The sequence below is a fragment of the Pelophylax lessonae genome (genome assembly GCF_965119305.1).
Source record: "Pelophylax lessonae genome assembly, chromosome: 6".
Taxonomy (NCBI): domain Eukaryota; kingdom Metazoa; phylum Chordata; class Amphibia; order Anura; family Ranidae; genus Pelophylax; species Pelophylax lessonae.
Window position 1 is genome coordinate 117,861,003 of NC_138773.1, and position 24,527 is coordinate 117,885,529.

Genomic DNA, 24,527 nt, shown 5'->3' on the forward strand with positions numbered 1-24,527 from the left:
TATTTGCGGATGATACTAAACTAAGCATGCCAATATCTTCTATGCAGGATATGGAAACCTTAGAAGCGGACCTGAACAAAATAATGGGGTGGGCAACTACATGGCAGATGAGATTTAATGTTGAAAAATGTAAAGTAATGCACTTGGGTGCCAGAAACCAGAAAGCAAGCTACTCACTAGGGGGGGGGAACCTCTGGGTGAATCTAAGATGGAAAAGGACCTGGGGGTACTGGTAGACAACAGGCTTGGCAGTGGCATGCAATTCCAAGCCGCTGCAAGCAAAGCCAACAGAATACTGGGATTCACTCCAGAAATAGTTTATTCTCTCTCTCTACAAGACTCTGGTCCGGCCATATCTGGAGTATGCTGTCCAGTTCTGGGCACCGGTCCTCAGGAAGGTTGTGCTGGAACTGGAAAGAGTCCAGAGAAGGACAACAAAAATAATTAGGGGAATGGAGGACATCAGCTATGAGGAAAGACTACAAGCACTGAACTTATTCTCTCTGGAGAAAAGACCATTGAGGGGTGATATGATATCAATGTACAAATACTGGACTGGCGACCCTAGCATACTAGGAACAAACTATTCAGAGAAAGGGAATACAATAAGACACGTGGCCACTCACTAAAACTAGAGGAAAGGCGGTTTAACCTTAAAATACGTAGGGGATTCTTTACTGTCAGAGCAGCAAGGACGTGGAATTCTCTTACGCAAACAGTCGTATCAGCAGGGAGCATTGATAGTTTCAAAAAACTATTAGATGGGCACCTTAAAGACCACAACATACAGGGGTATACAATGTACGGTTAACAGCAAACACACACACACACACACACATCATAGGTTGAACTGGATGGACTGATGTCTTTTTTTAACCTCACTAACTATGTAACTATGTAACCAAGTTCAGTATTAAGGAGTATTTATTCATAAAAAGTGGTTAAAAACACCCTTACAATGTAGTAGATTAAATGAGCATCTCAGTCAGCATCATATTCATCCTGTAGAGTCCTTTGCCTATAGGGGGAGGGAGAGCTGGCCCCAAGCTATAACAGGAGAGGGAGAAGCGAGGAAGCAAGATAGCCAATGGACTTACGCAATTACGTTGGAACGCATAGACCGGAGATGACATCAAGCGGGTGGTAACGCTTTTCGTAGCATTAGCAATTCATTAATTCGTCTGACTTTTGACGAAATAGCAAATAAGCGTGTTCTCTGAAACGCGTTAATGCCCCCTTGACGAAAGCTCCGTTCCAAAAATCCATTGGCTATCTTGCTTCCTCGCTTCTCCCTCTCCTGTTACAGCTTTGGGCCAGCTCTCCCTCCCTCTATAGGCGAATGACTACAGGATGCCTATTATGCTGACTGAGATACTCATTTGATCTACTACATTGTAAAGGTTTTTTTTAACCACTTTTATGAATAAATACTCAATACACTTAGAAGCGCCTTCTGTTTTTTTTTTTTTTTTACTTTTGTTTTCTGCATAGAGGGTCTGCAGTGATCAGTGAAGTTTGGCCTTGTTGGCTCTTCTGTATGATCTGGTGAGTGCATCTCTGGGCTATGAGGACCCAGGGTGTAGTCTTGCCCCTGGCTGTCCCTGCGTGTTCTCCTAGGCTATGTAAAACTGGGGTGCAGTCTTTTCCCCTGGGTGTCCCTGTACATTGGGGTTCTTTTTTTTTTTTTGTCGCTGTTTGTACAGAGTACTCCACCGCATTAGCAGTTTTCAAAAAGGGCAGACTAGCAATGTGTGATCCCTTTGGGCATACAGCTTTTTTTAAAGTGGTAGTAAACTCTGCTTTGTCTTTTACCTACAATTAGGCTTATGACAAAGGTTATCTGTGGGTTAAATGATTATCTCCTAAACGTTCCCTGTTTAGGAGATATCCTCATGTTTTGCAGCAGGTGACACCTCCTGCTCATGTGCCCTGCGCTCTGAATTGAGGGCACCCTGAATGTGCCCTCATTCCAGAGCACTGTGCAGCGACTGGGAGTACTGTAATCGGGGCTCGGCCATTCATATGGCCAGAGTCTGCAAACCCAGAAGGAACACCAGGTGAGGATAAAAGCCCTATCAGCTGTGACAGCACGCTGCTGGAGGGATCTGTTTTGCTGGTAAATCTTTCATAATGTGCTAGTAATTTATTAAGGGAAACCGGCCCCGCTCCTGTGTGTTTCTATTTATACTCTTAGTATTGTTTGCCACAAACAGACATGCTGGGTTGAGCAGAGGTTATCCTGGGGCTGGACTACAAATTGTCAGTGGCAGTATAACCCCACAGTATTTTAATTCCTGTGTCCTTTAATGAACTACAGGTGAAGGCTTCATTGAGTGCCAAAATCCTATTATGCTTAATTCTCTGCGAATAGAAAAGACTGCAGTGAACGCATCATTGTGAGGATTTTTATCTGTTCCTATATGCTATGCCTAACTTGGTCTGCAATCAGTATGACTGTTATACGTTCTCTCACAGGACTGTCTCATCCCTCTGTTCAGTGAAGCTTTGCGCTCATGTAAACAGCATGATGTCAGACCATGGATACATGCTTTAAGATACACAGCTTTTCAAAACCAACTTGCAGAAAAATTCAAAGGTAGGTAGTTTCACTGGTCGCTAGACTTCAGAAATGCTCCTTTGTTTTCTTTAAGATGTTGTGACGTGAGTGGGGTTGATTTACTAAAACTGGAAGGAGAAAAATCTGGTGCAGCACTGCATAGAAACCAATCAGCTTTCAGTGTTTTTTTTTTTCAAAGCTTAATTGAACATGTTGAAGTTAAAAGCTGATGGGCTTCCATGCACAACTGCACCAGATTTAGCACACTCCCGTTTTCATAAATGAACCCCCACATGTGTTATTTTCCAGCTAGAGAAATTTGATGGACTAAGTTTAGCACTCGTTCACTTGTAACTAGGGGTCGATTATCGGAGCAGCTGATTATTAGGGACGATATTTGTGATTTTTCAAATCAGTCAAAAACTTACCGATATTGGTCAGACCTCCTCCTGCTGCGGCAGCCATTGCGCACTTCCACATTTATCCTCATCGGCCTGGGTAGAAGAAGCCAGGACTCAAAAGTTTGCACTGCAGCCCAGTGCCCAGTGCACCTGGATAGGGCAAAGGCTGCCGTCTCCCTTGCCGCGGCAAACTGTGCGTGGAACTGGACCAGAAAGGACACGCCAGGCAGCCACAGCAGGGCCAAGCCTGACTCCCCCCCCCCCCCCCCCCCACAGCAGGGTGCACCTTGCCAGCCAGCCACCCTCCTTCAGCAGGGTGCACCGTGCCAGCCAGCCACCCTCCTTCAGCAGGGTGCTATACAGGTCCAGGGCTGTAATCTATCTTATGAAACCCAGACCCTTATGTCCCTGTTGGGGGTATGCACACCTTGATAGGCAAAACCCGGACCCTATAGAGAGTCCAGCGACGTAAACTGGTAAGACAGGATTACCCTTTATCTCTGCCAGTTACTGTATTCTCACAGGAAGTATGAGACAGAAAATCTCCATTACTTTCTTTATACTATGTATATCCTGAATAATTTAAACGTTAAAACTACCAGGAAACTGTTAATGTATTCACTTATACAGCGGTAAATTTTCAAACTTGCCGCTAGAATTCAACCACTTAGGTTAGTCTCAGATGACCAGGTATTGCATCACACCACAGGTTACATAAGGTGCTTCCTCTTGCCCTTTTGCCATTAAAACTTCTCTACAGTGCGGTCTGCACCCAGGTAGCAGCCTTCTTCAACACACTTACCCCATTTCTACACCCTACTACGTGAGTACCCCATAGGGGTATACCCTCCCCTTTTGCAAAAGTGGGAACTGGGCACGAGTTAATTGCAGCAAAAGCTCAGGCGAAAATCCACTCTGCCAAAGGGTCGCAAAACACTCAAAACTCATTGTGATGATTGCTTTGGAGAGGAACCCTAATTTAACACTAGTTCCTACATTCCATTTTCTACCTCTATCTCACACATACAACAAATGGCCTACCTGACTAAGGCAGACATTTCTGCAACAAAGACCCAATTTCACTAACAGCTCTAATGCAGGCATCACTGTTCAGGGCTTAAAAACCCCCAGGCTGCTTCTTTAATTCCACCATCTCTATTTAACTTTGATCCTGATATGTCTGCCTTATAGATAGATATACAGTGGTTATAAAAAGGCTATACAACCATGTTAAATTGTCAGGTTTCTGTGATCTAAAAAAATGAGACAAAGATAAATAATTTCCGAAATTTTTCCACCTTTTTAATGTGACCTATAAACTGTACAACTTAGTTGAAAAAGAAACTGAAATCTTTTAGGCAGAGGGAAGTAAAAATACAATTCTAAAATATGGTTGCGTGAGTGTGCACACTCTTAAGCGAATACTTTTGAAGCACCTTTTGATTTTATTAAAGCAGTCTTTTTGGGTATGAGTCTATCAGCATGGCACATCTTGACTTGGCAATTTTTGCCCACTCTTTGCAAAAACACTGCAAATCTGTCAGATTGCGAGGGCATCTCCCGTACAGCCTTCTTCAGATCACCCCACAGGTTTTCAATCAAATTCAGGTCTGGGCTCTGGCTGGGCCGTTCCAAAACTTTAATCTTCTTCTGGTTTAGCCATTACTTTGTTTATTTGGATGTATGCTTTGGGTCGTTGTCATGACTAAAGATGAAGTTCCTCTTTTGTGGCAATATTGACTGGTGTTTGGAACTGTTCCTAATTCCCTCTACCTTGACTTGTTCCAGCTGAAGAAAAACAGCCCAAAAGCATGATGCCACCACCATGCTTCACAGTGGGTATGGTGTTCTTTTGGTGACATGCAGTGTTGTTTTTGCACCAAACCTATCTTTTGGAATTATGCCCAAAAATTTCAACCTTGGTTTCATCAGACCAGAACACATTTTTCCACATGCTTTTGGGAGACTTCCGATGTGTGTTTACAAAATTTAGCCAGGCTTGGATGTTTTTCTTCGTAATAAAATTCTTCTGTCTTGCCCCTCTACCCCAGATATATGAAGAATACGGGCGATTGTTGTCACATGTACCACACAGCAAGTACTTTCCAGATATTCCAGATGCAGCTCCTTTAATGTTGCTGCAGGCCTCTTGGCAGCCTCCCTGACCAGTTTTCTTCTTGTCTAATTATCAATTTTGGAGGGATGTCCAGTTCTTAGTATTGGTGTTGTGCTATATTTTCGCCACTTGATGACTGTCTTTACTTTGTTCCATGGTATATCTAATGCCTTGAAATTAGTTTGTACCCTTCTCCTGACTGATACATTTTAGCAATAAGATCCCTCTGATGCTTTGGAAGCTCTCTACAGACCATGGCTTTTGCTTTAGGATGCGACTAAGAAAATGTCATGAAAGACCTACTAGAACAGTTGACTTTATTTGGGGTTAATCAGACGACCTTTTAATAATGGCAGGTGTGTACGGACTCCTGTTTAACATGACTTTGAATGTGATTGCTTAATTCTGAACACAGCTACATCCCCAGTTATGAGGGTGTGCAAACTTATGCAACCACATTTATTTTAGTTTTTTTATTTTTACTCCCCCCCCCCCCCCCCCCCCCTCCTAAAAGATTTCAGTTTGTTTTTCAGTTGAGTTGTACATTTTTATAGGTTACATTAATGGTGGTAAAAGTTGTAAAATGACTTATCTTTGTCTCATTTTTTTTACATCACAGAAACCTGACATTTTAACGGTTGTGTAGACTTTTTATAGCCAATGTAGATGGGAATGTAGAGGACCTGGAAGCTCTGTTAGGTTTGTGGATGACTTCTCACCCTCAGGCTCCAATGCACCTGGTGATACACTTTCCAGTGTGGAGTGCTCACTTCTGTTGTGAACAAAAAAAACTGCGTTGTTGCACTTGATTCTCTTCTAGCTCCCCCATGTCCCTTTTAGATTTAGCAGGTCTCTCTGTAATCAGACATTCCCCGTTCATGAACAGATCCTGCTTTACAGTCGCTGGCATTAACGGCTTGGCTATTAAAAGCCAGGTGCTGAAGAATAGAGGTTTGTCTGAATCCGTGCTTCTCACGCTGTGAAAGGCTAGAAAATCTACCTCTAGGATATCTACCATTGTACTTGGAAGACATACATTACATGCTTTGAGTCTCTCGGGGTTCTCCCCCGTTCCTTTTCAGTGGCTCAGATCTTGGCTTTCCTTCAATGGAAGATTGAACAGTGCCTGGCCTTCAGTACTATCAAGGGCCAGGTTTTGGCCTTGGTGGTTTTCTTTCAACATCCATCGGTCACACATTCCTTTATTTATTCCCTTTATTTAGGGAGTTTGACACTTGGCTTCTCCGGTGCGGTCTCCATTGCCGCCGCGGGACCTCGAATGGTGTTGTCAGTTCTCCAGAAACCTCTCCTCGAAAATATTAGAGCGGTTCCCCTGATTACGTTGCCCCAGACGGTGGCCTTTTTATTGGCTATTACTTCTGCTCGCAAGGTTTCGAAGCTGGCGGTGGCGTCTTGTCGGTCACCTTACCTGGTGGTTCACAGAGATAAGGTGGTTCTTCGTCCCTGTCCATCATTCCTTCCGAAGGTCGTTTCTGATTTCCATTTGAATGACGACATTGTGTTGCCTTCCCTATGTCCCAGGCCTAAACATCCTAAGGAAATTGCCTTGCAATGCCTGGATATGGTTCGGGCAATCAAAGTGTATCTGGCAGCTACAGAGTCTTTTAGGAAGCCAGACTCACTTTGTCCTTACGGATGGACCTCAAAGGGTTGGCCGCTTCTGCTGCGACCATTTCCAGATGGCTTAGACAGTGATTCAGGCCTATTGAATTTAAGGGTCAGATTCCTCCTTTCCCTTTTTTAAGGCGCATTCTACTCGGGCGCTTAGTGCCTCCTGGGCCTCCATCATCAGGCATCAGTGATGCAGGTTTGCAAGGTGGCCACCTGGTCGTCTGCACACTTTCAAAGTTTTATAAGGTGGATGTGTTGGAATCTCGGATGCTTCTTTTGGTTGCAAGGTTTTGCAGCTGCTTTTTAGAGGATCTGGTCCTCTTCAAGGGTGTATTGTTTGGTTTTTTTTGTTTGTTTTTTTTTGTTTTTTGTTTTTCAGATGAGCTCCAGTTGTTTATGGTTGAGCTCCATGTTACCTGGTTGGCCATGGTATAGCCTTGGGAAATTTTTTCTTGCTGTTCCCAGTCCCACCCCCTCATGTTTGACACTGCTTTGGGACGTTGCAAAGGTCAAGAAGATAAGGAGCTGTGTCTGTCAATAAACGAAAGAGATAATGGGATTTTTGACTTATAGCAAAATCCATTTCTCTGATGTTCATTGACGGACCCAGCACCCACCCCTCTGTGGAGTTGGCTTTCTTCTGACATTGCCTCTAACAAAACTGAGTGCCTATAGCGGAGAGTGGGAGTAAATCCCCTGGGACCGCCCCATAGACAGTGAAGATTTTTCCTTCTTGGTGTCCTACCCCTGTAGGGGGCAGTATAACCCAATAGTCAAGAAGATAAGGAGCGGTGTCTGTCAATGAACCTCAGAGAATTGATTTTAAGGTAAGTCAGTAATCCAATTTTAGATATATGATGTATGAAGTTGGTATATGGCGCTACCCACCTGAGACGGAGGATGAAGAGGACACCTGGACAGCGGTAAGAACCCCGAGAAACGTGCAGAGGAAAAATACTTCAGAAACACAGATCAAAGATACACCAATGAGGAACCTAGACAGTACCCACAACACAATACAAGGCCAGTCAGAACCCCAGGAGATACAAGGGAATATGTGAGCACGCATAACAGGTACTCACCACTGAGATATAATCCAGAGCCCTACTATGAAAATAGAGGCCCCCCTCCTACAATGTTTTTTTTTTACTGAGGGGCAACAGAGGAGAAGACCACAGAGAGGCAGGGGAGGACCCCCGAAGCCTTATGGACAATGGGGATACCCGAGGAACAACGATGGCAACAACCATGACAACAAGGACCCCGCCATGGAGATTACAAAGAAGAACCCTGGACACAAGGGGGGTACAATATGAACAGAAGAGAGGAACCACGGAGACACCAAGAACAAGAAAGAAGCGAAAACTGAGAAAACAAACGAGGAGGGACAAAGAAAGGGAAGAAAATAACAATAGTAAATTGAGGGGGGATATCAATGTACAAATACTGTACTGGTGATGACCCTAGCATAAGGAACAAACTTTTTAGAGAAAGGAAATACAATAAGACATGTGGCCACTCAATAAAACTAGAGGAAAAACGGTTTAACCTTAAAATATGTAAGGTGTTGTTCACTGTCAGAGCAGTAAGGATGTGGAATTCTCTTCCACAAGCAGTCGTATCTGCAGGGAGCATCGATAGTTTCAAAAAACTATTAGATGGGCACCTTAACCACTTTAATACAGGGCACTTCCCTCCCTTCCCGCCCAGGCCAATTTTCCCCTTTTAGCGCTGTTGCATTTTGAATGACAATTGCGCGGTCATGCAATACTGTACCTAAGCCAAATTTATGTCATTTCCCCCCCATAAATAGAGCTTTCTTTTGGTGGTATTTGATCACCTCTGGGTTTTTTCCTTTTTGCTAAACAAATAAAAAAAGACCGAAAAGTTTGGAAAAAAAAAAAAGTTTTTTTGTTTGTTATACAATTTTGTAAATAAATAAGTTTTTTCCTGCACTGATGAGCACTGATGAGACTGCACTGACAGGCACTGATGAGGAGGCAATGATGAGGAGGCACTGATGGGGTGGCACTGATGGGGTGGCACTGATGGGGTGGCACTGATGGGGCGGCACTGATGGGGCGGCACTGATGGGGCGGCACTGATAGGCGGCACTGATAGGCGGCACTGATAGGCGGCACTGATAGGCGGCACTGATAGGCGGCACTGATAGGCGGCACTGATAGGCGGCACTGATAGGCGGCACTGATAGGCGGCACTGATAGGCGGCACTGATAGGCGGCACTGATATGTGGCACTGATAGGTATCACTGATATGCAGCATTGGTGGGCACTGATGGGCACTGATAGGCGGCATTGATGGACACTGATAGGTGGCACTGACGGGCACTGATAGGCGGCACTGATGGGCACTGATGGGCGGCACTGATCGGCACTGATAGGCGGCACCGGTGGGCAATAATGGGCACTGGTGGGCGACACTAAAGGATGGCAATGATGGGCACTTGTGGGCAGCACTGATAGGGAGGGCACTGGTGGGCAGCACTGATGGGGAGGGCAATGGGGGGCTCCCTGAGCCCTGATTGCCATCCCTGGTGGCCATAGTGGGCATCCCTGGGGTCATAGTGGGCATCCCTGGTGGATCTAGTGGCATCCCCCCCCCCCCCCCCGAGGGTCTGCACTGGTAATCAATGATCTGATTACCAGTGCCGACCCCCCCCCTGTCAGGGGAGCCGCCGATCGGCGCTCCTTTACTCCTGCCTGTCAGGCACGAACTAAGGAAAGCCGATCAACGGCTGTTCCTATTTACTATGTGATTGGACACGGCTGATCACATGGTAAAGAGCCTCCGTCAGAGGCTCTTTACCGAGATCGGAGATGCAGGGTGTCAGACTGACACCCCGCATCACCGATCGCCGCTCTGCGCGCCCCCGGGGGGCGCCCAGAGCTGTGTTATCCTGCCGCCGTCATATGACGTCCGGTCAGGATAACACAACCACATTCCCGCCGTCATTTTGTAATAGGGCGGGCGGGAAGTGGTTAAAGACCACAACATACAGGGGTATTCAATGTACGGTTAACAACAAACACACACACACATCATAGGTTGAACTGGATGGACTGATTTATTTTTTTTCAACCTCACAAACTATGTAAGTAAAAGGTATTATTAACCTTAGCAAGATAAGCTTTGATGAGGAGGAATTAAATAATTAGACTTGGGCTTAAAATACGCACCGGACAAAAATCTGGATAAGTTTAAAGCCTATATTGACCTTCAGAAATATGTCAAAAAGATAAATATTACATTTGTTTTTACCCTGAAAAAAGGACAAAGGATCACAATTAACAAATACAGAGTATCAACAAACGAATTTGAGAAACCAGTCCATTTTTAACCCAAAACATCCACAAAATGAAAACCTGGAAGTTTTTAAAAGAATGGTAGAAGAAGAAATAAGAGCATTGAAGATTAGTAATAGGAAGGAGAACATTTGGGAAACCATCAGGAAACTGGAAAGGAAGAATGGAGTTGTCATAATACCGACGGACAAAGGGGGAGGACTAGTTATCCTGGATAAAAAGGATTACGAAGAGGAAATGTAGCACCTACTGAACTCAGAAAGAAGACACTTGAAACATATATTAAAAAAGGTAAAGGAATGGGAATTTTAAATAAGAAAGAGGCCAAATACTTGCACCTGGAAGTAGCTAGGACACCAATTATATATTACGTACCAAAAATACATTACGATGACAAGAAACCACCAGGCCGACCCATAGTGAGCGGCATTAACTCCACTCGAAACTAGGAGAGTACCTTGACAAGTTTCTGCAGCCATTGGTGCCCCTGGGGAAGTCCATACCCCAGGGACAGTAAACAACTTTTGTCAGAGATCAGGAATATTAAGACCATAGGGGAAGAAATACTAGTGACTATCAATGTCAACTCTTTGTATACAAACAGTACAGAGAGACGGATTAGAAGGGGTCGAATGGGCACTACAAAAACAAAAAACATACAGACCTCAAACAAGCACAAATTCACTTTATTCTGGAAGGCCTCAAGATGGCTATGAACTCGAATTACTTTTGGTATAAGGGACAATACTACGCACAAACCAAAGGCGTAGCCATGGAGGTAAAATACGCCCCCACCGTAGCTAACATTTTCATGCAAAAATGGGAGGAAGAACAAATATACAGTGTCAAAAGGCCCAACCTAAAGTACTACTGTAGGTACATTGACGAAATTATACTCATTTGGAAAGGAGACATGGAGTCATTACTTTTTTTTTAAATGAAATGAATACTAACGTGTATGGGATCACATTCACGGGGAGCACCCAATAAATTGCTTATTTGAACCTGGAAATTTTCAAAAGAGAAGGAAAATTGGAAAGCAAGACCTACTTCCAGAAAACAGACAGGAATGGGTATATCCCAACTAAAAGCTGCCATCACCCCCAATGGTTGGGACATATCCCTAAAGGACAGCTGATGCAAATCAGAAGGAACTGCAGCGACATTCAGGACTATGACGCACAGGCACAACTCTTAATTGAAAGGTTTGAAGAAAAAGGCTATAAGAAAAAAGACCTGCAACATCTTAAAAAACCTAGTAAGGAACATGAAAAGAGAGGATCTTATTAAGGAGAACAAGATGGGAAAAAAGCAAAATAAGATGGAATTTGCATTTCTCACAGGGTATAACAGACCACATAAGGATCTAGAAAGAATAATTAAAAAACATTGGCCCATTCTTAGTGCAGACAAAACATTGAAACAACTATTACCTAACGGACCAACATTTATGTACAGAAAGGCACCTACGCTTAGGGACAAGCTAGTACACAATGTGGTGGACCCCCCTAAAACAATACATCTCCCTACGAACATCCAAGGGTTTTTTTAGATGCCAAAAGTGCCTACCGTGTAGAACAAACAGAAGACAGGAGAGAATGAAACAAACATTCAAATCAACAACTACGGGCAAAGAATACAAAATAAAGGAATCTATTACATGTACAAGTTCAATAATTACAAGTACGGCTCCAATACTTGGGCAGAGCAGCTAGGCCTCTGTTCGTTAGAATAAGGGAACATATTAACCACTTTACCACCGGAGGATTTTGCTGTCTTGCGTCCAGGCCACTTTTTGCGATTTGGAGCTATCCGACTTTTAACTGACAATTGCGCGGCCGTGCGACGCCGTACCCAAACAAAATTTACGTCCTTTTTTTTCCCCACAAACCGAGCTTTCTTTTTGGTGGTATTTGATCACCTGTGCGATTTTTACTTTTTTGCGCTATAAACAAAAAAAAAAGAGCGTTTATTTTGAAAAAATAACAATATTAACATTTTTTTTTATTTGAAATTCCCCCCCAAAAAAATGTAAAAATCTAAATTTTTTTTTAATTTTTGGCCAATTTGTTTTCTGCTACCTATGTTTGGTAAAAAAAATCACAATAAGCGTATTTTGATTGGTTTGCGCAAAAGTTATTGCGTTTACTTAGGGAAAGATTTCTGTCATTTTTGGTGTTTTGTTTTTTTACGAGTAATGGCGGCGATCTGTGTTTTTTTTTTTTTTTTGCGGGACTGCGACATTGCGGCGGACAGATCGGACCCTTGACTGACATTTTTGACACTTTTGGGGGTACCAGTGACATTTCTACAGTAATCAGTGCTATAAATATGCACTGTTACTGTAAAAATGACACTGGCAGGGAAGGGGTTCATTTTATTGGAGAGGGAGGGGTTAATGTATGCCTGGTGCTTACTAACGTGTGTGGGGGGAGGTGACTGAGTGACACAGGGACAGATCGCATGTTCAGCTATGCTGAACCCTGCAATCTGTCACTGTTTGTCACTTAAGAGATCCGCCCGCTCTGTTTGCACAAGCGGGCGGATCTCCAAACTCGATTCCCCGACGATCGGGAAAGAGCAGCGGCAATCGCCGCCACTCCTCCCCTGGCCCGACTCCCGCTGTGACTGAAAACAGCGGGAGCGCGCCTCCGGCGGTGCGCGAGCGCCACCTTCAGGGGGAGGAGTCCAGCAACGTAGGTCTACGTCGCTGGACGGAATCGAGCCACTTTGCTGCAGTACAGTCCCAGTGACTGGTCGCAAGTTGTTAAGAACATCAAAAAAGGATTTGCCATTCATAGTCTGTCCCGACATTTTAAGGAAGCACATTCTCAGGGCCCCTTGGCTATGTCTTTCTATGGAATTGATAGAATTAAAGGAGATTGGAGGGGTAGCAACAAAAGAATAATAATATCACACAATGAGACTAAGTGGATATATTTGATGCATACCCTACAGCCAGAGGGCCTTAATATTGACATTGACTTAAACTGTTTAATCACAGATAATATGAAACAATTCCTCCAATTCTATTCCTTTTTAGTAATTACCTGTTCACTTATCTTTTTATAGGTCAAAACATTTTTTTAGATCCACATCATTTTATGCACCTTTCCCAACAATGACATAAAGCCTCAACATGGGACCACAGGGTGGGACTCTTACTCAGGAGTATATTTTTATAAAATAATATATAATAGGTTTTCTGGATTTGTTTAAAAAATTTTTTTTATAATAGTGCATAAGATATCGACATATTATGCATCCTTCCCAAGACTGATTTTTAATTATAATACACTCATCTTAACCACTTGCCGACCGCCGCACGACTATCTACTGCGGTGGTCAGCCCCTCACAGGCAAAGCGACGTAGTGCTACGTCGCTAGCCTGTGAGGGTCTAAAGAGTGAGCGCGCGCCGCCGGAGGCGCGCTCCCGCGCACCCCCCTGCGCGTGTGACCGGCGGACCCGATGTCCGCCGGTCACTCGCTATCGTTGGGTGGAGAGGGAGAACCGTCGATCACTGTTCCTACACCTCAAGCCACAGCCAATCACAGTTAGAATCACGCCCCTAGGGACACACACAACCCCTCCCTCTCAAAAAAGTTAACCCCTTCACTGCCAGTGTAATTTTACAGTAACAGTGCATATTTGTAGCACTGATTACTGTAGTAATGTCACTGGTATCCCCAAAAATGTCAGTCAAGGGTCCAATCTGTCCGCCGCAATGTCGCAGTACCGCAAAAAAAATCGCAGATCGCCGTCATTACGTGTTAAAAAAAAAAAAAAAAAAAATGACAAAAATCTTTCCCTTTGTTGGTAAACGCGATAACTTTTGCGCAAACCAATCAAAATACGCTTTTTTGCGTTTTTTTTTTTTTTTTTACCAAACATATGTAGCATAAAACAAATTGGCCGAAAGTGTTAAAAAAATTGGATTTTTACATTTTTTTTTTGGGGGGGGGGGGGGGGGGATTTCATATAAAAAAAATGTGAAAAATATTATTTTTGCAAAATTGACGCTCTTTTTTTGTTTATAGCGCATGATCAAAAAAATCGCACAGGTGATCAAATACCACCAAAAGAAAGCTCTGTTTGTGGGAAAAAAAGGACGTCAAATTTGTTTAGGTACAGCATCGCACGACTGCGCAATTGTCCGTTAAAGTCATGCAGTGCCGAATTGCAAAATAGGCCCTGGTCAGGAAGGGGGTAAAATCTTCCGGGGCTTAAGTGGTTAATAAGGGTCCACGCAGTGATCTATATAAGCACACCATTACAATAACACACAGGAATTAGTTTGGTCACCACCTAATCATGGCAAAAAAAAGCCTCATGGCGAGATACCTCCTCACAATCCTCTCAATATTTCTTCACAATTTTTACACACTTTTTTAACATTTATACATGGGTCTAATCCCAATTTATTTCTATTTCATGTATATTATATATATATATATATATATATATATATATATATATATACATTTCATATTTATCTTTTTTTACTCTTTTATAAAAAAAAAAATATTTTTATTTTTCATTTAATCATATGGTTTTTACCCTTATTTCATATTTATTGTTTCAGTTGATAGTGTTATAATGGGTATTTATATAGTCTTTTTAGTAGATTTAATGCATATATGTCCTTGGTTTTTTTTAAAGGTAAGAATTTTTTATTTTTTTTTGTAGATGCACATTAACAGCATCGCACAGATTATATGCATATATATGTATTTAGCAATCGGCACAAGTTCATATGATGTAATTACATATGGCCTGTAGTGCCCACGTATGGCTATTGTCCACAGGGCTTGCAATGAGAGTAGCAAGATGTCCTCCGGATAGCACCAGTAGGTGTGGCAATATGGCGGTTTTGCATCGCTGGTTGCTAGGTCACTGGGGGCTATATAACTAGCGGGAGTGCACTAAGATGGCGCCGCTCCAGATGACGATGTGACGAAACGCGTATGGCGGAGTTCAGCGTCACACTTCCCTTCCATTATAGTGGAACGCGGAAACGTTGAAGCAGTCCCGCTGAATGGTAAAAAAAATTAAAAAGCAGATAGCGCCATATACCAACTTCATACTGCATATATCTAATCTCTACCCCAATTCCAATTCAAGGGTAGGTTGGTGGCATCTTACACCTGACTTTTTCACTTAGGCTCTCTATAGCGCTGGTCATATCCGGCTTCTACAAAAATCCAATTTTACCCCACTGAGCATCATTGATGAGCTATAGAAAGTGTAAAAAGCGTTCACAAAAAAGTGGTCTGTTCTGGTAGTAGACCCTGCCTTAAACATCTTACTGTACCAAGTGAAAATGTTCCTTATTCATTTAAAATGCTTTTAAAGGCTCTATATGATTACAGGCCCATTTGTGCAATCAGCTAATGCTGCAATTTCTGTCTGCCAACGTGCAGCTAATTGGACTAGGGCAATGAACATCCAACAGGATATCTTCTCCAAAGGGCCCTGAAGAAATTGCTTTTCACTGCCTGGACATGACCAACCATTAGTCTACCTCAAAGCTAGCTACAACTATTATCAGGAAGACTGACTCCCTATTCATCCTACCCTAATTACCTTGCAAGGGATATCCTGCCTCTAAATCTTCCAACCCAAATGAGTTAGATAATTCATCTCAAAAGCTCCTTCTGTATTTGCTGCTCACTCCATCAGATCCGTGGGAGAGGCATTCTGACATTAAGCCTCTGTTGCCCAGCTTTATAGGGCTGCTACCTGGTCTTCTGTTCACACCTTCATGTTTTACCAGATGGAAATACAATCTCCTGGAGATACAGCTTTCAGCTGTAAGGTTTTGCAGTGATCTTCAAGGGTCTGTTGACCCTTGTAATTGTTGAGCCTGTTGATAAAGTTCTGTTTGCCTAGTTGTTGCCCATCCCTATTCATTGTTTGGATGTCCCAGGGTCTGTGGATATCTAACCTGTGCCTTGTACTGTATTAGTAAGTTAAAGTAATTTTTACTTGCCTGTTCTGTATCCTGTGTCTTGGAGTACAGGACATCCTTGTTCTCATGCATTCCTTGGACTGAGGACTTAGGGTAGGGTTTTAGGAGTGTGAGTTTCTAAACGTAAGCTCTTTTCAGACTCTTGCATCTCTGTATAACAGAGCTGTAGTTTGAGACCAAGATGCAGTACAGCGAGCCAATCAGTTCATGTGCTGACACGGAGCATGCTTTTAGGAGGTGAATACTGCAGGAAAAGCTAGTTTTTATTTTCTCTTATAAAGGGCTATTTATTTATTTCTTGCCTCTATAGCTGGAGTTCTGCTGTAATTTACTTTACTGTACTGTCAATAAGTTTTAGATCACTTTCAAAACTATAAAGCATTAAAATAATTCTAAATCTTGAGGCACTTAGTAGATTTTCTCAAACCTTTTCCTATACATTCTAAATAATTTTTGTTAAATCCGTAAAAAAATGTTTACTTTACATTTCAAAACAGACAAACCAATACATTCAGCGTTGGTAACAGTTGGAATATTCATCTCTGAATCTAGATCTGTTAAGGAATTTGTTCATTGTATTAGTGCCCATTTACCTTAGAAACAGAACTGTATAGTGTTTACTCCAAATAATAGGTTATGAAAATTATATTATGACTTCTGTGTACTTATTGCAAAAAAAAAAAAGTGTGAAACCGCAGTTCCACCAAACAAGTATATCAAAGCACGCATCGTCAGCACTGTGTGCTAGACAAGGCATGCCATTCAGGTCATTCTCTGCTCATGAAAACAATCCTTGTAATATATACATTCACAATTTTAGTAGAATCCATGGAGTCTATCCATATTTATGTTTTGAATGGAAAACAATGTGCATCAAGAATCTGACACTTCAGTGCGTTGGGCTTATATAATACACTTCCTGCAATCCCTGTTCCAAATTAAATCCAATACAATAATGCTACAATTTCTTGTTGCAGAGCATTAGGCAAGTATCCATTATCTGTCTCATTGCCATGCGTAACAGATGGAGACTATACATTTCTCCTTTTTTTTTCAAATGGGGATCTGTGATGGTGTGTATATAATTGTATCAAATGTAATCTTCTAATAAAAATTTTCAGAACCAACGGTGCCCATAAAAAGTCATCTGATGGAATTGGGATTAACAGCTGCTAAATGTGCCAGAAAACATGGAAATGTCACTCTTGCTGCACGATTGCTTGCCCAGTGCAGTGAAATCCATTTAGGACAAGTGAGCAATGCTCAGGATTTAGTCACTCATTTCAAGAAACTTTCACTCCACGGGCAGATGGACGAGAAGTGGGGACCGGAACTTGATATTGAAAAAGCCAAGCTACTGTATGCTGCAGGTCAGTGTGACTTTGCCTTTATTTTTTGTGTAATACCGCTTAGCACCCTTACCGATGAGCTGCTGTAAATTACTAGTTGACACCCCAGCCTTTTTAAGAGTCGATTCACACAAGCGCGACTTGTCAGCCTGATAAGTCGCGCTCCCTCGCGGTCCATTGACTGCTACAGGAGCCGTTCAAATAGGAGCGACACAAGTCACTCCGACTTAGAAAAAGGGTCCTGTACTACTTTGGGGCGACCTCGGAGCGACTTGCATAGACTTCCATTATGTGAAGTCCATGCAAGTCGCTCCGAAGTCATGGTGCATGGGAATGCACAAGTCGCCCCTGAAGTAGTAAGGAGTCGTGTCGCCCCAGTGTGAACTGAGTCTAAAGCAGATCTCCGATCTCCAGGTTTCATTAAACATATGAGTAATTTGTTTGGATCAAGCTCATCAAAACAAACTATTTACTTCAATAACAGTTGCTCCGGCTGTGTGCGCTACATAACAGTTTAAACCGCTGTTACTTTAGCGAGGCAAGAACTTCCCATTCTACTCCCTGAACAAATAGTCGGACTATGCAGCATTCAGCCTTTCCTGGGGAGCCTTTTATTTTGTAAATGAATACAAAGCTTACTTTGAGGTTGGCTAATGATACTATCTCAGCCAATCAGAGGATGCTTTATATTCATTCATAGAATGCAATGCTCCACGTGAAAGGCTGAGCACTGCTCAGCTTGGTGCAAACTACAATGCTCAAAAAAAAAAAAAATTAAACACTTTGAAAACACATCAGATCTCAATAGGGAAAAATATCTTGCTTGATATCGATACTGAATATGGACTGAGTAATGTGTTAGGAACAAAAGAATGCCAAATCGTTTGATGGAAATAAAAAAGTTCATGCTACAGAGGGCTGAATTCAAAAACCTCCCCAAAAATCAAAGTGAAAAAATAGTGCAGCAGGCTAGACCATTTTGCTGAAATTTCATTGCTGCAACTCAAAATGGTACTCAGTAGCTTGTATGAAATTTATAGTGTAGTTGATCCTTGTGATGAGGAAAAGGGAAGCAGCCATTTTGTTTATCAAATATTTACTTATGATTATCGGGCATGGATTTGTGATTAAGGAGATATATTGGATGTATATTTTGTAATAAGTCATATTTTATGACAGCTGTTGTGTCAGGAGCCATTTGCAGCTCCAGCTGTTAAGATTGCTATCTCTGCCTTTGAAGACCTGTTTAGCCAACAAGTTTTGGAAGTGACACATTTATGTTAAATGGCCGTCCGCATACCAAAAGACTCCAAAATGTCACCAGATGGGACTTCAAAAGAAATTAGATAGCTAGGTGCCACCCATTGTAGTGTATAAAAGTGTATTACAAACCCTAGCCAGTAAGAGCAATGTTCATTAAGCCAACAGAATGTAATGTGATTGACTTGCTCTCCAAACATTTTGTCTACATGTTTGTCTAAATAAATATAATTTTCAATCTGGCTTCAACAGTCAAAATGTTATTGAAACCTGTGAGTTTGGGATTACCCTTACACTTGCGCTACCACAGTTGGATATCTCTTTGTATATCTAAGGTGCTGCAGGTACTGGGCTGTTACCTTAACAGTAATTTTGACCAATATAAAATAAAAAGTGTACTGCGCTCCTAGATAATATCAGACTTGTGCTTCAACGGGCGTGTCAAGTAAGCACAACTCCCGTGTGCAATTGATCTCAAAACAAATCAAAAATTGGACACAGACTTCTCTTATCCTCTGACAGAATCGCATATGTTACGATCTTGATCATATGCAACTATTCAAGGTGCATAAGTGCAAGCATATAACTCAATATCAACGTATTATAGAATAAATTAATTCATATACTCCAAAATTAAGAATCGCATACGTAAAAAATCCAAAAAACAATACAAGAATCGCATCCGTAAAACCTTAAATCAGGTAGTGCTGTGCTTAATCAAAAGTGGATATGTGCAATCCAGCTATACATGTGCAAACCTTCAAGTGTTTGTTTAGCAAATTAATATTTTGTGCAAATAAGCAATTAGGTGCAATAAATTATTTAAAGTGCCAAAATTTTGTGCAAAATGGCATTACACTAAATCATAATATATTATCCAAGTGTGTTACATATTCATTAATTTGTGCAAAAACAAAAAGTCCATAAATAGTGGTGTTCTGTGCAAAGACACAATTCTTTAAACGTGATTCCCAACTGTAGTGGAAATGCCTCAACCTTCAGTATTGTGCTCCTATTTGTGCGTGCTCTACAGTGAAAACTGTCAGTAATATGGATGTTTTCAGTGGGATGGTTTCTCCTTATTATAGGTGGGGGGTGAATGGATACTCCTGGCTACTCCTTCCAATCCTCGTCTATACCTCTCCTTTAACCTCAGTATTATATGCAAAGAAGGGCCATCATGGTGTAGTATTTAAATACATTTTTTTATCAAAAAAATATATAGCCACTCACATTTAAAACTGCACTGAACAGTATTCCAGGCTGTGGTCCGTGTCCTGGCGCGTCACTTCTGGTTCTCGCATGACCCGCCCTACGCATTGCGTCACTGATCATGTGACTTCTTCAGGGCAATACAAGAAGAGGACGTGACGCTACTTAGTCTCCCTGGCGGAAGTATTTGTGAAACCATTTTTTTGTTTCTCTCCTCGGTATTAGCAAGCTATGTACCGGAAGTATCTACGGGGCCATCTTTAAACATCATTTGCCAGTCTTTCTATATTCTTGATACATAAGCAGATAACGCGGGCAAATTTTATATCAAAGTATAATTTATTGAATCCAACTTTATTTCTGTTAGGTCGGAACCCGGAAATGAGGCTTTGGGATCAATTAATAAAAACATACCCAATATAAATTATACATAAAACTCACCCGTATTCATCATCTGTAAATCTATTATTAAAATTGTTAGATGTCAGTAAAGTTCTTTTCTGCAATATATTTACCTCTGTGAAGTAGTGGGTTTTTCTGCGCTAATTAAAAATAATTAATGTGAAAAAATGTTATAAAGAAAGCGCTGCACAAAGGAATCAGAAAAAAACCCAAATGAAATATAAATAAAAAATGTGCTGCGCTATAATATAGTGATGAGTGAAATCACTGGAAGTGATGATAAATGATGTGGTGTTTATGTGAAAAACCTGAAATTAATCAGTAGATCCTAATATATTATCAATACACAGTGCATAAAAAAACAATAATCCAGTGTATCATAAAACATATAGTGCAAAATACAAAAAAGAAATGTAGAGACAAGAGGATATTTTAAATCTCAGTTAGATCCCAATAAAGTCCATGTATTTGAAGCACAGAGGAAGTTTCAGGGAAATCAGCCACAAAGTCCCAGGAGATGTATTCACACAACTCCTTGTGAAGATAAGGGAAAAACACCGATGTGCAAATCACCCAAAGAAATCAAATGGCTGCTTACCAAAAAGATTTGGTCTCTCAAGCTAATGAGAAGACCTAACACAACTTGTATGCAATACCAGCAATGGCCACAGGATGTCTCCTTACAGGCTTAGAAAGCGATATCCACATGGTAGGGAAAAGACATATAGCAGGGACATAGCGTAACTCCGCATTTAAAAGACGTTTATTTCAAATAAAAGACAGATAAAACACTCACATATTTGTTGTATTTTCAAGGCATGTAGCGGTTTTACAGGTATCAACTCCGGGAGCGAACGAACATTTCACGTCACGTCTGTATCAGACGTGACGTGACCACGCCCCCAACAGCCGGCTACTATTGATACCAACAGCGTGGGAGATGTTCGTTCGCTCCCGGAGATTACCAAATCTTTTTGGTAAGCAGCCATTTGATTTCTTTGGGTGATTTGCACATCAGTGTTTTTCCCTTATCTTCACAAGGAGTTGTGTGAATACATCTCCTGGGACTTTGTGGCTGATTTCCCTGAAACTTCCTCTGTGCTTCAAATACATGGACTTTATTGGGATCTAACTGAGATTTAAAATATCCTCTTGTCTCTACATTTCTTTTTTGTATTTTGCACTATATGTCTTATGATACACTGGATTATTGTTTTTTTATGCACTGTGTATTGATAATATATTAGGATCTACTGATTAATTTCAGGTTTTTCACATAAACACCACGTCATTTATCATCACTTCCAGTGATTTCACTCATCACTATATTATAGCGCAGCACATTTTTTATTTATATAATATATTTACCTCTGTATGAATATATAGAACACCTATAGATTAAATATTATGTATATATTAGGAAAGGAAAGAATAAAACAATATAAAAAAAAAAAAACACCAAACACAATAAGACCAAACAGGAATACAAACAGGAATAAAAATAAGCACCATTCACTACCAACTTCCACAAATCTAAGAGGGGTATATGCAAATGCCAGGAACCTAGCCAATAAAATGGATGAGTTGGAAATGTTAGTACATGAGGAGGACATTGACCTTGTGGTAATAACAGAAACTTGGTTTGACCCCTCACATGACTGGCTGGCCAATATCCAACGGTATTCTGTGTACCGGAAGGACAGGGTAGGAAAAAGGGGAGAGGGTATGTCTCTATGTCAAGAATAATGTAAGGGTGATAGAGAGGAATGATATTATGGAAGTGATGATTACGAAGTTAGAATCCGTGTGGGTAGAACTCCATGGTTAAGAAGGGAAAAGTAATTGTGGGGGTTCGTTATAGGCCACTTAACCAAAGGGAGTAGGTGGAGCTGGAATTTATATCACTGTTGGGTAAAGCAGGGATCAGTCATCATATTTGGGGACTTCAATTATCCCGACATTGACTGGGAAGAGGGGACTACACACTCACAGAAGGCCCGTCTCTTCATGGAAACCTTACAGGACAACTACATGTCTCAGTTGTTGGATTCTCCTACTAGAGATAATGCAGTGCTGGATCTATTGATCACTAATGACCCAGACCTAATCTCGGAGGTAGGAGTCCAGGACAACCTGGGCTCTAGCGATCACAGAATGATCACATTTAGCATGAATAACAATATAACAAGGCAAGAGGGAAACATAAGAACCCTAAACTTCAGAAGGGCAAACTTTCCCAAATTGTACTCAATGATGGAAAGGGTAAACTGGGACCAAACCCTAGGAACACTGACCACGGAGGAAAAATGGGAATGCTTTAGGAACATATTAAACAAATGCATCTCGCAGTGCATTCCTATGGGAAATACATTTAGAAGAGACAAAGCCAAACCTGGCTGGCTAAACCGTAATGTTACATAGTTACATAGTTAGTGAGGTTGAAAAAAGACATCAGTCCATCCAGTTCAACCTATGATGTGTGTGTGTGTGTTTGCTTTTAACCGTACATTGTATACCCCTGTATGTTGTGGTCTCTAAGGTGCCCATCTAATAGTTTTTGAAATTATCAATGCTCCCTGCTGATACCACTGCTTGTGGAAGAGAATTCCACATCCTTACCGCTCTTACAGTGAAGAACCACTTACGCACTTTAGGTTAAACCGCCTTTCCTCTAGTTTTAGTGAGTGGCCACATGTCTTATTGTATCTCCTTTCTCTGAATAGTTTATTCCTCATGCTAGGGTCGCCAGTACAGTATTTGTACATTGATATCATATCCCCCCTCAATTGTCTCTTCTCCAGAGAGAATAGGTTCAGTGCTTGTAGCCTTTCCTCATAGCTGATGTCCTCCATTCCCCTAATCATTTTTGTTTCCCTTCTCTGGACTTTCTCCAGTTCCAGCACATCCTTCCTGAGGACCGGTGCCCAGAACTGGACAGCATACTCCAGATGTGGCCGGACCAGAGTCTTGTAGAGTGGGAGAATAATCTCTTTATTTCTGGAGTGAATCCCCTTTTTTATACATCCCAGTATTCTGTTGGCTTTGCTTGCGGCGGCTTGGCATTGCATGCCACTGCCAAGCCTGTTGTCTACCATTACCCCCAAGTCCTTTTCTATCCTAGACTCACCCAGAGGTTTCCCCCCTAGTGAGTAGCTTGCTTTCTGGTTTCTGGCCCCCAGGTGCATTACTTTACATTTAATGTTAAATTATAAATTAGGGGGAAAAAAATGTCCTTCAAGAAATATAAATCAGATGGCACATTATCACCTTTCCAGCAATTCAAGGAGGCAAATAAGAAAATTAAATACAAAATCAAAATGGCTAAAATCAACTTCAGGGGCCAATAGCGGAGGATAGTAAAAAGAACCCTAAGAAATTCTTTAAATATATCAACCGCAAAAAAACAAGGGCAGAACATGTTGCACGCATAATTAACGATGAGGGGAGGATGGTTACAGAGGACACTGAAAAGGCAACCGTTCTTAATGCTTTTTTCTCCTCAGTCTTTACACAGGAAAAGGAGGGGTACACTGACCACGACTGTATGGTTAGCAGTAATTCACAGGACTTGTCGCTAACGGAGGCTAACAGAGGGGGCTAAAATCAGGGAAAGGCTGGATAAAATTAACACAAATCACCAGGCCCAGATGGCGTACATCCGAGAGTACTCAAATAACTTAGTAAAACTATATCTAGACCACTGTTACTGATCTTTGCTGACAGTATTATGACAGGAAATGTACGGGGGGATTGGAGGAAAACTAACGTGATACCGATATTCAAAAAAGGGCAGAGGCATGTCCCGGGAAATTATAGGCCGGTCAGTCTGACATCGATAGTATGTAAACTTCTGGAGGGGCTAAGGGACTATATCTAAAGCCCCGTACACACGTAGGGATTGTCGGCCGTAAATATTCGGCCGATTGTAGGCTTGTTAGTATGCTTCCGACAGCGCATTTTCGTCCGAACAGAATCTGTCGTGCAGGCATTAAAATTTTTGTTGGCCGTCACCAGAACAGCGGATTGTTCGCCAGTCAGTACAGATTTCGGCCGACAGACAGCAGATTAGCAAGACTGGGCATGCTCAGAAAAGAAAAAAAGACAAGTAAAGTTAACCATCACATGACATCACTTCTGCAGTCGGCTGTTGTTGGCCGACAAAATTCGTGCGCAGTCTTTTGCAGTTTTCAACAGACACGACAGCCCTGGACAAAAGACGGCCGATCGTTCGGTACGTGTGGACGCGGCTTTAGAGTTTGCTAAAGACATCATGAGCAGTAATCCGCACAGGTTCACTAAAGGGCG

The 24,527-nt window shown here is 41.8% G+C and overlaps 1 protein-coding gene across 4 annotated transcripts in view; it reads left to right on the forward strand.

Moving 5' to 3' along the window:
* The window catches only part of SMG1 (SMG1 nonsense mediated mRNA decay associated PI3K related kinase), a 795,166-nt gene that overhangs the window by 455,089 nt on the left and 315,550 nt on the right, over positions 1 to 24,527 (forward strand). For all 4 annotated transcript variants that reach the window (XM_082260927.1, XM_082260924.1, XM_082260925.1 and 1 more), the window contains exons 29-30: positions 2,476 to 2,596; positions 17,121 to 17,369. In XM_082260927.1, the coding sequence (XP_082117053.1) occupies positions 2,476 to 2,596; positions 17,121 to 17,369 (370 nt within the window). The remainder of the gene's footprint in view (positions 1 to 2,475; positions 2,597 to 17,120; positions 17,370 to 24,527) is intronic.